Source organism: Salvelinus alpinus, chromosome 3 (genome assembly GCF_045679555.1).
Source record: "Salvelinus alpinus chromosome 3, SLU_Salpinus.1, whole genome shotgun sequence".
NCBI classification, from domain to species: Eukaryota; Metazoa; Chordata; class Actinopteri; order Salmoniformes; family Salmonidae; genus Salvelinus; species Salvelinus alpinus.
This window is the reverse complement of record NC_092088.1, coordinates 67965404-67979444: the sequence shown is the minus strand read 5'-3', so window position 1 is coordinate 67979444 and position 14041 is coordinate 67965404. Positions and strand designations below refer to the sequence as shown.

Here is a 14041-nt window from a genome sequence, read left to right as displayed (position 1 = left end):
TCCCAAAGCCTGCGTTTTGGTCTGAGGATCCTTCTCTCCTCACCTCATCCGAGGATGAGGAGAGCGACAGCCGTTACATGGACATTTTCCACACAACGTACAATGTATAAACATCAAGCATATATGAGGAAAACTCTTAACGTTACAATGTTTTTATAATAACGTAATCTATTAACCTTTAATAACAAAACAAAAGTGACGTACATTTTCATATTCCATCTATCGTCATGACCACCATTGTAGTTGACGGAAACCATTGTTCCAAAGTCCCTTTATTGCATGTTTAAAGTTCTGAGGCTGGTTCTCCATAGTGAGAGGGAATATTTTCTGTGGCCTCAGAATTACCATGGGTGTGAGGGGTCATAAAACCCCCACATCTTCAGACCCTTAGATCTCTCCTCATCTGTTGGGGTTGAGAGATAATCTGTAGGGTTGTGGTCTCCTGTAACCTGACCTGATCAGGACAGTCATGACAGTTGTTTCCCTCCTACGGCCTCCTCCACGTCTCCTGATGTACTGGCCTGTCTCCTGGTAGCGCCTCCATGCTCTGGACACTACGCTGACAGACACAGCAAACCTTCTTGACACAGCTCGCATTGATGTGCCATCCTGGATGAGCTGCACTACCTGAGCCACTTGTGTGGGTTGTAGACTCCGTCTCATGCTACCACTAGAGTGAAAGCACCGCCAGCATTCAAAAGTGACCAAAACATCAGCCAGGAAGCATAGGAACTGAGAAGTGGTCTGTGGTCACCACCTGCAGAACCACTCCTTTATTGGGGGTGTCTTGCTAATTGCCTATAATTTCCACCTTTTGTCTATTCCATTTGCACAACAGCATGTGAAATTTATTGTCAATCAGTGTTGCTTCCTAAGTGGACAGTTTGATTTCACAGAAGTGTGATTGACTTGGAGTTACACTGTGTTGTTTAAGTGTTCCCTTTATTTTTTTGAGCAGTGTATATACAAGCTTCACCAAAGCCCTTTTTTGACTCTCAGATCAATTCAGGGTCTATAAATGAATTCTCTGAGAGTGCTTACAAAACAATTCTTAGTTTCATTTATAGCCAAGATACACCCCTCTCAACTTACAAAGAATCCTTTACCCGAAAGAGGAGTATCCTATCAGCTATAAATCATCGTTCAGTTTGATCTCCCAAGACAAGGTTTCAATCTCATGCTTGATACTTCACTGTCTACCAAAACATTACCTCATCCAATGGCATATATCAATTGTCATTTCTAGATAATCCCAAACCTGGACAAACTCAAAATCAGACAGTTAGCCTCTTAGGTCAAATACTAGGTCAAGATAAGGGCAACCTCAGAGGGGAAATACAATGGTTCCAAACACTGCCAAACTCCTTCCCCCTATGAGAAAAGTAGGGAGTGACTGGCGTACAGACATTGTATGAGATAACTAACTGGTTCCCCATTAATAACGCCATCCCATCACATGGTTTAGGAATAGTTACAGACATATTCCCATAAGAAAACAACGTTCCACTCTGTCCTCCTCCCCTTCTGATATTCTACATAGCACCACATGGTTTAACAGATACATTGACTTATGAAGACAAGCCTGACCTCTCCCCTCTCTGGCCCCAAGTTGCTAAGCCCTATCACAGAAGGGGAAAATGCACTGCCAACCCTATATTCCAAAGGGCACCATTCTAATGACAAGTATCTCACAAGCATATGATGAAAATAACATCTTATCTATCTATGTTACTTAGCTAAATCTGATTCTGCCACGACACAGTCATCCAATATGCTGTAATAGATATAAGGCCATGTTCATGAAAAAATATATACAGTTGAAGTCAAAAGTTTACATACAGTTAGGTTGGAGTCATTAAATTCGTATTTCAACCACTAAAACACATTTCTTGTTAACCAACTATAGTTTTGGCAAGTTGGTTAGGACATCTACTTTGTGCATGACACAAGTCATTTTTCCAACAATGGTTTACTAACAGATTATTTCACTTATAATTCACTGTATCACAATTCCATTGGGTCAGAAGTTTACATACACTAAGTTGACTGTGCCTTTAAACAGCTTGGAAAATTCCAGAAAATTATGTCATGGCTTTAGAAGCTTCTGATAGGCTAATTGACATAATTTGAGTCAATTGGAGGTGTACCTGTGGATGTATTTCAAGGCCTACCTTCAAACTCAGTGCCTCTTTGCTTGACATCATGGGAAAATCAAAAGAAATCAGCCAAGACCTCAGGGGAAAAAATGTAGATCTCCACAAGTCGGGTTCATCCTTGGGGGCAATTTCCAAACACCTGAAGGTACCACGTTCATCTATACAAACAATAGTACGCAAGTATAAACACTGTGGGACCACGCAGCCGTCATACCGTTCTGGAAGGAGACGCGTTCTGTCTCCCAGAGATAAACGTACTTTGGTGCAAAAAGTGCAAATCAATCCCAGAACAACAGCAAAGGACCTTGTGAAGATGCTGGAGGAAACGGGTACAAAAGTATCTATATCACAGTAAAATGAGTCCTATATCGACATAACCTGAAAGGCCGCTCAGCAAGGAAGAAGACGCTGCTCCAAAACCCGCCATAAAAAAGCCAGACTACAGTTTGCAACTGCACATGGGGACAAAGATGGTACTTTTTGGAGAAATGTCCTCTGGTCTGATGAAACAAAAATAGAACTGTTTAGCCATAATGACCATCGTTATGTTTGGATGAAAAAGGGGGAGGCTTGCAAGCCGAAGACACCATCCCAACCGTGAAGCACGGGGGTGGCAGCATCATGTTGTGGGGGTGCTTTGCTCCAGGAGGGACTGGTGCACTTCACAAAATTGATGGCATCGTGAGGAAGGAAAATTATATGGATATATTGAAGCAACATCTCAACACATCAGTCAGGAAGTTAAAGCTTGGGTCTTCCAAATAGACAATGACCCCAAGCATACTTCCAAAGTTGTGGCAAAATGGCTTAAGGACAACAAAGTCAAGGTATTGGAGTGGCCATCACAAAGCCCTGACCTCAATCCCATAGAACATTTGTGGGCAGAACTGAAAAGGTGTGTGTGAGCAAGGAGGCCTACAAACCTGACTCAGTTACACCAGCTCTGGAATGGCCAAAATTCACCCAGCTTATTGTGGGAAGCTTGTGGAAGGCTACAAGAAACGTTTGACCCAAGTTAAACAATTTAAAGGCAATGCTACCAAATACTAATTGAGTGTATGTAAACTTCTGACCCACTGGGAATGTGATGCAAGAAATAAAAGCTGAATTTTCTCTACTATTATTGTGACATTTCACATTCTTAAAATTAAGTGGTGATCCTAACTGACCTAAAACAGGGATTTTTTACTAGTATTAAATGTCAGGAATTGTGAATACTGAGTTTAAATGTATTTGGCTAAGGTGTATGTGAACTTCTGACTTCAACTGTATATTCTTTCCTCATCTTAAATGGCACTGACCGCCACTGGTGTGGGTGTTTGTATGTGTGACACCGACTGGCTTGATTCGGTCCTTTGTAGCAACATTTGAAAGTGTTTTTTTACATTGGATAAAAGTGGAGACTCAGAGCTGAAAAATTGTATATCATACACTGCAGTTATGCTTTGAAAGTTGATTAACTTGTAACTCCACTTATGAGAAAATGGCCCTTGAATGTTTGGGTACACCTTCTGGAGAGCTCTTCTTTGTCTATAACCATTCATCATTGTTCACACCCTCTTAAGCCTTAGACCCACCCATCTTTTTAAGGATTCACATGTGAGGCCATGTGCTAAACATAGTGAGTAGTTTGTAAACAACCAAAGGTTTAAATACTAAAAGTGATAGTAGTAGCAAAAATACACTTCATCTAGTCCTTGGCCTGTGTCCTAATCTGACTTTTGGGCAGGTCATGTTCTTCACTTTACCATCTCTGGTAAACACACAACATATCAAACAAAATCAAAGTTTATTTTTCACATGCTCAGATGCAAAAGGTGTAAATGATACAGTGAAATGGTTACTTGCATATTTGCATAGTAGCAATATCAAAAATAGAAAGTGTCCATGTAAATATGTTATATTTATTAGATGATTCTTACCCAGACACACTTGTCTAAATTGATGGGTCATGTGAAAGAAGTGCTATAACCACCCCCCAGCCACATCTAGTTAAGTGTCACTATTGTCTAGACATGTTCATGAAATACAATAGATGACCGTAATCACACCTGGCCAACTTGGTGGGTCATGTCATCTGGCGAAGGAGTCTTTTGTTTAGACATGTAGCTAGATAAACAATGAACCTAATGGTGCTTTCAAGTCAACTGGGAACTTGGAAAAATACGAGGTCAACTCATGACATCAGTGCTCTTCGGGTTGGAAAGTCGGGACTCTATAATGAGGGCCAAGATTCTGAGTTGGATGACATCACACAAAAAAAAGAAATCCCAGTCGGCGCTCGTTTTTTTTCATGAGTTCCCAGTTGTTTTGAATGCGGCAATAATCCCAACCATAACTACTGGCAATACAAACTGATTGTCATAGTTAGCTACTATGCATGAATCTGCAGGTAGCTAAAGCTAACTAGGTTCAATGTTAGCTAGCTAGCTAACATTAGGTTATGACTAGCAATGCAAATGGCTTTCTGAGATACAAATAATATTACTACACAGATCATACACGTAATGTTAGCTAGCGAGCCAGCCAGCTAACATTAGCTAGCAAATGTTATCTAACAGTAGCATTGAGGGTCCCCAAGAACACAGTGGCCTCCATCATTCTTAATTGGAAGAAGTTTGGAACCACCCAGACTCTTCCTAGAGCTGGCTGCCTGGTCAAACTGAGCAGTCGGGGAGAAGGGCCTTGGTCAGGGAGGTGACCAAAAACCCAATGGTCAATCTGACAGAGCTTCGGAGTCCCTCTGTGGAGATGGGAGAACCTTCTAGAACAGGGGTGGGCAACTCCAGTCCTCGAGGGCCTGATTGGTGTCACACTTTTTCTCCATCCCTAGCAAACACAGCTGATTAATCAAATGTCATTCTAAACTGAAGATCATGATTAGCTGATTATTGGAGTCAGGTGTGTTAGCTGGGGCAAAACTGTGGCACCAATCAGGACTGGAATTGCCCAACCCTGTTCTAGAAGGACAACCGTTTTTGCAGCACTCCACCTATCATGCCTTTATGGTAGAGTGACTAGATGGATGTCACTCCTCAGTAAAAGTACAAGACATCCCTCTTGGAGTTTGCCAAATGGCACTTAAAGACTCTCAGAGAAGCAAGATTCTCTGGTCTGATGAAACCAAGATTTAACTCTTTGGCCTGTATGCCAAGTGTCACGTGTGGAGGAAACCTGGCACCATCCCTATGGTGAAGCATGGTGGTGGCAGCATCATGCTGTGGGGATGTTTTTCAGAGGCAGGGACTGGGAGACTAGTCAGGATTGAGGGAAAGATGAACAGAGCAAAGTACAGAGATATCCTTGATGAAAACCTGCTACAGAGCTCTCAGGACCTCAGACTGAGGTGAAGGTTCACCTTCCAACAGGACAACAACCCTAAGCACACAGTTAAGACAACGCAGGAGTGACTTCGGGACAAGTCTCAATGGTCTTGAGTGGCCCAGCCAGAGCCTGGACTTAATCCTGATCGAACATTTCTGGAGAGACCTGAAAATAGCTGTGCAGCAACCCTCCTCATCCAACCTCACAGAGCTTGAGAGGATCTGCAGAGAAGAATGGGAGAAACTCCCCAAATACAGGTGTGCGCCAAGCTGGTGGCATCATACCCAAGAAGACTTGAGGCTGTAATCGCTGCCAATGGCGCTTCAACAAAGTACTGAGTAAAGGGTCTGAATACTTAATTATTTCAGTTTATTTATTATAAATTGGTATTTCTAAACCTGTTTTTGCTTTGTTGTTATTGGGGTATTGTGTGTAGATTGATGAGGGAAAAAACTACTTAATTTATTTTTGAATAAGGCTGTAACCTACCAGAATGTGGAAAAGTCAAGGGGTCTGAATACTTTCCGAAAGCAGTGTACGTGCAGTATACAAAACATTAAGAACACCTGCTCTTTCCATTACAAACTGACCAGGTGAAAGCTATGATCCCTTATTGATGTCACTTGTTAAATCTGCTTCAATCAGTGTAGATGAAGGGGAGGAGACCAATTAAAGAAGGTTATTTAAGCCTTGAGACAATTGAGACATGGATTGTGTATGTCTGCCATTCAGGGGGTGCATGGGCAAGAAAGAAATGTAAGAGCCTTTGAATGTGGTATAGTACTGTAGTAGGTACCAGGTGCACCAATTTGTGTCAAGAACTGCAACGCAGGCCTATATATCTCACCACTGAGCGTTTTCTTCTCCCTTCTCTCTTTCATTCCTTTCTCCGGTGCGCAGAGAGAGAGTCTGACAACAGGTTAATTAAATATGTTTTGTTGTGAAAACATTAATAGTATGATGTTCTCAAACTGATTTCACTTGGTTTCCCAAAGTAAGCACTGTGTAGCTGAATGAACAGGGTTGGAGAGTCCATGGCATACATAGTTTAGGCAGATTATCTCCTGTGGAGTAGACTACCCGACATGAGTGAAACGAACTGGCGGGAAAGTGGCCGCCATTTGCTAATCGAATGCATACGGATGATGTCTTTTTCTCTTACCACTGTTCCTGCCCATTTGATAATGGGCCATTCTAAATCTAAACTAATTTGATATGTTAGTAAAGACAATGTTTAAATTGAGAATAGAGCCTGATGGGTGAAAATATGATCCAGATTTTGTTATTACCGCTTGAATTGAAAATTGATTAAATTTAGATTTTGTGTCACTGGCCTACACACAATACCCCATAATGTCAAAGTGGAATTATGTTTTTAGAAATGTTCAAATTAATAAAAAATTAAGAGCTGAATTGTCATGTGTCAATAAGTATTCAAACCCTTTGTTATGGCAATGCTAAATAAGTTCAGGAGTAAAATTGTGCTTAACAAGTCACGTAGTAAGTTGCATGGACTCACTCTGTAAGGCAATAATAGTGTTTAACATGATTTTTGAATGACTACCTCGTCTCTGTACCACGTACATACAATTATTTACAAGGTCCCTCAGTCGAGCAGTACATTTCAAACACAGATTCAACCACAAAGACCAACTTGGTTTTCCAATGCCTCGCAAAGAAGGGCACCTATTGGTAGATGGGTAAAAAAACAAAACAGACATTGACTGTCCCCTTGAGCATGGTGAAGTTGTTATTAATTACACTCTGGATGGTGTATCAATACACCCAGTCACTACAAAGATACAGGCGTCCCTCCTAACTCAGTTGCCGGAGAGGACGGAAACCGCCCAGGGATTTCACCATGAGGCCAATGGTGACTTTAAAACAGTTACAGAGTTTAATGGCTGTGATAGGAGAAAACTGGGGATGAATCAACAACATTGTAGTTACTCCACAATGCTAACCTAAACGACAGAGTGAAAAGAAGGAAGCCAACAGAATACAAATATTCCTAAACTTGCAACAAGGCACTAAAGTAAAACTGCTAAAAAAATTGCAACGAAATGAACTTGTCCTGAATACAAGGGTTTTGTTTGGGGAAAATGAAACGGATCACTGAGTACCCCATATCATATTTTCAAGTATGGTGGTGACAGCATCGTGTTATGGGTATGCTTGTCATCGGAAATGACATGGGAGTTTTTTAAATAAAAATATTTATGGAATAGAGCTAAGCACAGGCAAAATCCTAGAGGAAACCCTGGTGCAGTCTGCTTTCTAACAGACACTGGAAAACAAATTCTCCTTTCAGCAGGAAAATAACCTAAAACAACACAGGGCCAAATATACACTGGAGTTGCATACCAATATGACATTGAATGTTCTTGAGTGGCTTAGTTACACTTTTGATTTAAATCAGCTTAAATCTATGGCAAGACCTGAAAATGGCTGTCTAGCAATGATCAACAAACATCTTGACAGAGCTTGAAGAACAGCTGTTATCACTTCCAAAGGTGATTCTAACATGTATTGACCAAGGGGTGTGAATACTTATGTAAATTAGATATTTCTGTAGTTTCATTTTCAATAAATGTGCAAATAAAAAATAATCAACATGTCACTTTGTCATCATGGGGTATTGTGTGTAGATGAGTGAGGGGGGGGGGGGAAACTATTGAATCCATTTTGAATTCAGGCTGTAACACAACAAAATACCTCGAGGTATAAATACTTTCTGAAAGCACTGTATATAAACTCAGAAAAAAAAGAAACGTCCCCTCACTGTCAACTGTGTTTATTTTCAGCATCTTAACATGTGTAGATATTTGTATGAACATAACAAGATTCAACAACTGAGACATAAACTGAACAAGTTCCACAGACATGTGACTAACAGAAATGGAATATTGTGTCCCTGAACAAAGGGGGGGTTAAAATCAAAAGTAAGTTCCCGGACATTTCTGGGGGGAATGGCCCTAGCCCTCACCCTCCGATCCAACAGGTCCCAGACGTGCTAAATGGGATTGAGATCCGGGCTCTTCGCTGGCCATGGCAGAACACTGACATTCCTGTCTTGCAGGAAATCATGCACAGAACGAGCAGTATGGCTGGTGGCATTGTCATGCTGGAGGGTCATGTCAGGATGAGCCTGCAGGAAGGGTATCACATGAGGGAGGAGGATGTCTTCCCTGTAACGCACAGCGTTGAGATTGCCTGCAATGACAACAAGCTCAGTCCGATAATGCTGTGACACACCGCCCCAGACCATGATGGACCCTCCACCTCCAAATCGATCCCACTCCAGAGTACAGGCCTCGGTGTAACGCTCATTCCTTCGACAACAATCGCGAATCCGACCATCACCCCTGGTGAGACAAAACCACGACTCGTCAGTGAAGAGCACTTGTTGCCAGTCCTGTCTGGTCCAGCGACGGTGGGTTTGTGCCCATAGGCGACGGTGATGTCTGGTGAGGACCTGCCTTACAACAGGCCTACAAGCCCTCAGTCCAGCCTCTCTCAGCCTATTGCGGACAGTCTGAGCACTGATGGAGGGATTGTGCGTTCCTGGTGTAAGTCGTGCAGTTGTTGTTGCCATCCTGTACCTGTCCCGCAGGTGTGATGTTCGGATGTGCCGATCCTATGCAGGTGTTGTTACACGTGGTCTGCCACTGCGAGGACGATCAGCTGTCTGTCCTGTCTCCCTGTAGCACTGTCTTAGGCGTCTCACAGTACGGACATGGCAATTTATTGCCCTGGCCACATCTGCAGTCCTCATGCCTCCTTGTAGCATACCTAAGGCACGTTCACGCAGATGAGCAGCGATCCTGGGCATTTTTCTTCTGGTGTTTTTCAGAGTCAGTAGAAAGGCCTCTTTAGTGTCCTAAGTTTTCATAACCGTGATCTTAATTGCCTACCGTCTGTAAGCTGTTAGTGTCTTAATGACCATTCCACAGGTGCATGTTCATTAATTGTTTATGGTTCATTGAACAAGCATGGGAAACAGTGTTTAAACCTTTCACAATGAAGATCTGTGAACTTATTTGGATTTTTATGAATTATCTTTGAAAGAGAGGGTCCTGATAAAGGGACAATTATTTTTTCGCTGAGTTGATTTATATTTAGCAGACACTTTTATGTGCGTGTCAGAGGAAAGATGTCTGAAAATGTTTTATTGGCTTCTTAATTTCAGTTACCATAGGATGCTGTTAGCTTTTAACTCCACTCTACCAATAGATTTGACGCTGCATTTGGTTGACTCGCATTGGTTGTGACAGGCCATAACAAAGGGATTGTTCACTTTTTTTAAGTGTAGGTTATTTTTTACTTACCTAGAATGTTCCATCTGATTTTCAAACCTCAGTGAACTACCTCTTTAAACTCTTGTATTTTATCCTTCCCCAGATCTTCTTCTCCTTCATGCTGACCCCTCTGTTTAAGAAGCCTAAGTTTGCCAGTACGGTGGGCTCAATGCTGACTGTGGTTTTCGGCTGCCTGTCCCTGTTCACTGTCCTGATGAAGGACTTCCCCCAGCCGCTGGTCTGGGTTCTTTGTCTGCTGTCCCCCAGCGCATTCTCCATCGGCATTGCCCAGGTAACCAACACAGTCAACGCCTGTGTCGTGTTCATTAAGTACCAAACGGGATTAAACAGATCGAAACAGGGAGCGACTACCTGGACTTTGCCAATAGAAACGCACATTTTCTGTGGTGAAACGGTGCAAAGTCTAGTAACAGAATCACAGAACAAACAGCACAAACCGTAATTCTGTTACCAAACTGCATCTGACAAATCTGTTCAAGTAAATTTGTTAAGTTATTCTTGTGCATAAAGTTGTATGGTTTGTTTAACTTTGCAATCGTTGGTTTTTGTTTGACATTTTAAAATGACAAACCGGACTCACAGCATCAGCATGCTACCATGGAATTGCCCAACATTTTATTGTCAAGGTTGTCCAAGACAGTACAATGTTTACCGAGACCACCCCCATGTAATAAAGCTATTCTGTTCTATTCTCTGTGTGTCTAGGTGGTGTACCTGGAGGCTCAGGGGGGCGGAGCTGTGTTTGCTACCCTGGCCAACGGCCCCCATCCCCTCTACGCCCCCCTTCTCATGCTCGTCCTGGACTGTATACTCTACCTGCTGCTGGCTGTCTACCTGGACCAGGTTCTACCAGGTACTGTTTTGACTTCTCCTCTCTTCTCAACACATGAAGGAAGTATTGATTTCATTCATCCTTTACTCATACAGTTTGGTCTTAATTTCGTAATTTTTTTTAAAGAGCGACCTGTCTATTTATCTCAAATGACCTTCCGTATTCTTGTATCCTTTGTGCAGGTGAGTTTGGCATGCGGCGCTCCCTGGTATACTTCATGAAGCCATCCTATTGGTCCAAGCGCAGTAAACGCTACGTCGAGGTGAGCTCTGTGTACGAGACAGAGGTGAACGGGGCCCCAGGAGTGGATGAGTCTGTCGAGCCCGTCTCTCCGGAATTCAGGGGGAAAGAGGCCATCCGGTAAGAGCCTCCCCTTTATACCCTTTCCACACTACTGATCTAAGCCAAGCTGCACTGGGCTGGCCTGGTTATGCATCCACCATAGTTGCTTGAGGCGTCCTGTCCAATGGGTGTAGTTCAGTGGAGGCTCCTCAGAGGAGGAAGGGGTTGACCATCCTCCTCAGTGAATTTCATAAGAACAAAAATGGTAAAACATTAAAGTTATCTTTTTTAGATAAAACTATACTAAATATTATCAAATCAAATGTTATTTGTCATATTCGCCGAATACAACAGGTGTAGACCTTAAAGTGAAATGCTTACTTACAAGCCCTTGACCCTGGGACTAAACGCCTCCCTCTGCAACTGGATCCTGGACTTCCTGACGGGCCGACCCCAGGTGGTAAGGGTAGGTAACAACCCATCCGCCACGCTGATCCTCAACACAGGGGCCCCTCGGGTGTGTGCTCAGTCCCTTCCTGTACTCCCTGTTCACTCATGACTGCATGGCCAGGCACAACTCCAACACCATCATCAAGTTTGCCGATGACACAACTGTGGTAGGCCTGATCACCGACAACGATGGTGCCAGGACAACAACCTCCCCCTCAATGTGAGCAAGACAAAGGAGCTGATTTCTGGACTACATGAAAACGAGGACCGAGCACGCCCCCATTCTCATTGACGGGGCTGTAGTGGAGCAGGTTGAGAGCTTCACATTTCTTGGTGTCCACATCACTAAAAAACTATCCTGGTCAAAACACACTGAGACAGTTGTGAAGAGGGGATGACAAAGCCTATTCCCCCTCAGGAGACTGAAAAGATTTGACGTGGGTCCACAGATCCTCAAAAGGTTCTACAGCTGCACCATTGAGAGCATCCTGACTGGTTGCATCACTGCCTTGTATGGCAACTGCTTGGCCTCCGACCGCAAGGCACTACTTAGGGTAGTGCGTATGGCCCAGTACATCACCAGGCAGTGTCAGAGGAAGGCCCTAAAAATGGTCAAAGACTCCAGCCACCCTAGTCCATAGACTGTTCTCTGCTATCGCACGGCAAGCGGTACCGGAGTGCCAAGTCTAGGCCCAAAAGGCTTCTTAACAGCTTCTAACCCCAAGCCATAAGAATCCTGAACTGCTAATCAAAGGGCTACCCAGACCTCTCTTTTACGCTGCTGCTACTCTGTTTATTATCTATGCATAGTCACTTTAACTCTACCTACATGTACATATTACCTCCACTAACCGGTGCCCCTGCACATTGACTCTGTACCGGTACCCCTGTATATAGCCTCGCTATTGTTATTTTACTGCTGCTGTATAATTATTTGTTACTTTTCTTTTTCTATTTTTTTACTATTTTTTTTTACTTAACCAAAAATGCAATTTTAAGAACAATAAGTGTTAAGGGCTTGTAAGTAAGCATTTCACTGCTGTAAAGTCTCTATACCTGTTGTATTTGGCGCATGTGACAAATAAAATATGATTTGATTTGAAGAGAAACTTGAAGAGTTTTAATGAGCAGGCTTTCTTTCATGATTTGTTTTATTTTGACTGGAGCAAGATTGAGCTTTTTCCTGATGTGGAAATTGCCTGGAAATTCTTTCATGATTGTTTTTTCCAAATAGTCAAAAACATGCCCCATTCCACAGGTTCAGAGTTAAAGGGCGGGATAATCCATGGTTTTCTTCTGAGCTGTCTTGTATTATTCACGAATGTAATCTAGCCTGGGCTAAGGTAAAGAATTCATGTTCTTATGCTGATTGGCTTATTTTTACGTAGCTATGAAGCAAGTGTTCTTCTCTATTCAGGAAGGCCAAGTCTGAATATTTTATGTCTGTTACTACTGATAACCTGAATGACCCTAGGAAGTTTTGGAGGGCTATTAAGTCTGTTTGGTAACAGTACTGTTAATGAATTGCCTTCATGTTTATTGAAGGACTCTGTTGCTGTTCATGACGAAACTGAAATGCTGAATTGTTTCAATGATCACTTTGTGTCATCTGATAGGCTGTTTGATTTAGTATCTTCTGTCTCTATACAGCCCTGTGTGGATGAACCGGTGAGAGCTGGTCAAACGTTTAGCTTTTTGCCATTCTCAGTGCAGAAGGTACATAAAGCCCTGAAATCCTTAGATCAGAGAAAGCCTGCAGGTCCTGATCTTCTTAATCCCTGCTTTTTAAAACTGGCAGTTGATTTCATAGCTGAACCACTTATATATCTGTTCAATCTAACCCTGGAATGTAATGAAATTCCAAGGATCTGGAAATCAGCATTTGTCCTACAACTTTTAAAACTGGGAGATCCAACTCTTTTAAATTATTATAGGCCAATCTCAAAGCTGTCACCCCTAGTGAAAATACTTGAAACCGTTGTTACTGAACAGCTAAAATAGTATATCAAAATAAACTCTATTTTATCAATGTACCAATCGGGCTTCAAGTAGAAGCAAAGCACAATTACAGCAGCCATGAAGGTTTTACATGATATCACTGAAGCCCTTGACAAAAAACAGCACTGTCTCACTTTTTATTGATCTCTCTAAGGCTTTTGATACAGTTGATCATGCTGTACTGAGGCAGAGATTATTGAGCATAGGTCTTTCCGAGCATGTAGTTGCATGGTTTGCTAACTATCTGTCTGATAGAACTCAGTGCACTCAATTTGATGTGCTCATGTCTGCTAAATTGTCTGTCTGTAATGGTGTGCCCCATGGCTCGGGACTTGGTCCCCTCTTATTCACTATTTATATAAATAATTAAGACAAATGTGAAAAATGCTCAACTTCACTTTTATGCTGATTATACTGTTATTTATTGTTTGTTGTTGTCTCCTCAATGCTGACTAAACTAATTGTGTTTTCTAAAGCAAGAAATAGACCTCTGAACCTTTCACCTATTACTACCTGTCATGGAAATGAGATTGAGGCTATAACCTCGTAAATATCTTGGAAGTTTAAATTGCATATTCAACAATTTACAAAAAAACTTGAAGCCGAAGTTGGGATTTTATTTTAGGAATAAGGCCTGTTTTTCTTTTGAAGCCAGAAGGAGGCTACTATCAGCTGCATTT

General features: G+C 42.2%; 1 protein-coding gene across 2 annotated transcripts in view; it reads left to right on the top strand.

The window, feature by feature from the left end:
- abca5 (ATP-binding cassette, sub-family A (ABC1), member 5) overlaps positions 1-14041 on the top strand; it is a 110308-nt gene that overhangs the window by 45875 nt on the left and 50392 nt on the right. For both annotated transcript variants that reach the window (XM_071393826.1, XM_071393825.1), the window contains exons 8-10: positions 9882-10070; positions 10505-10652; positions 10814-10991. In XM_071393826.1, the coding sequence (XP_071249927.1) occupies positions 9882-10070; positions 10505-10652; positions 10814-10991 (515 nt within the window). The remainder of the gene's footprint in view (positions 1-9881; positions 10071-10504; positions 10653-10813; positions 10992-14041) is intronic.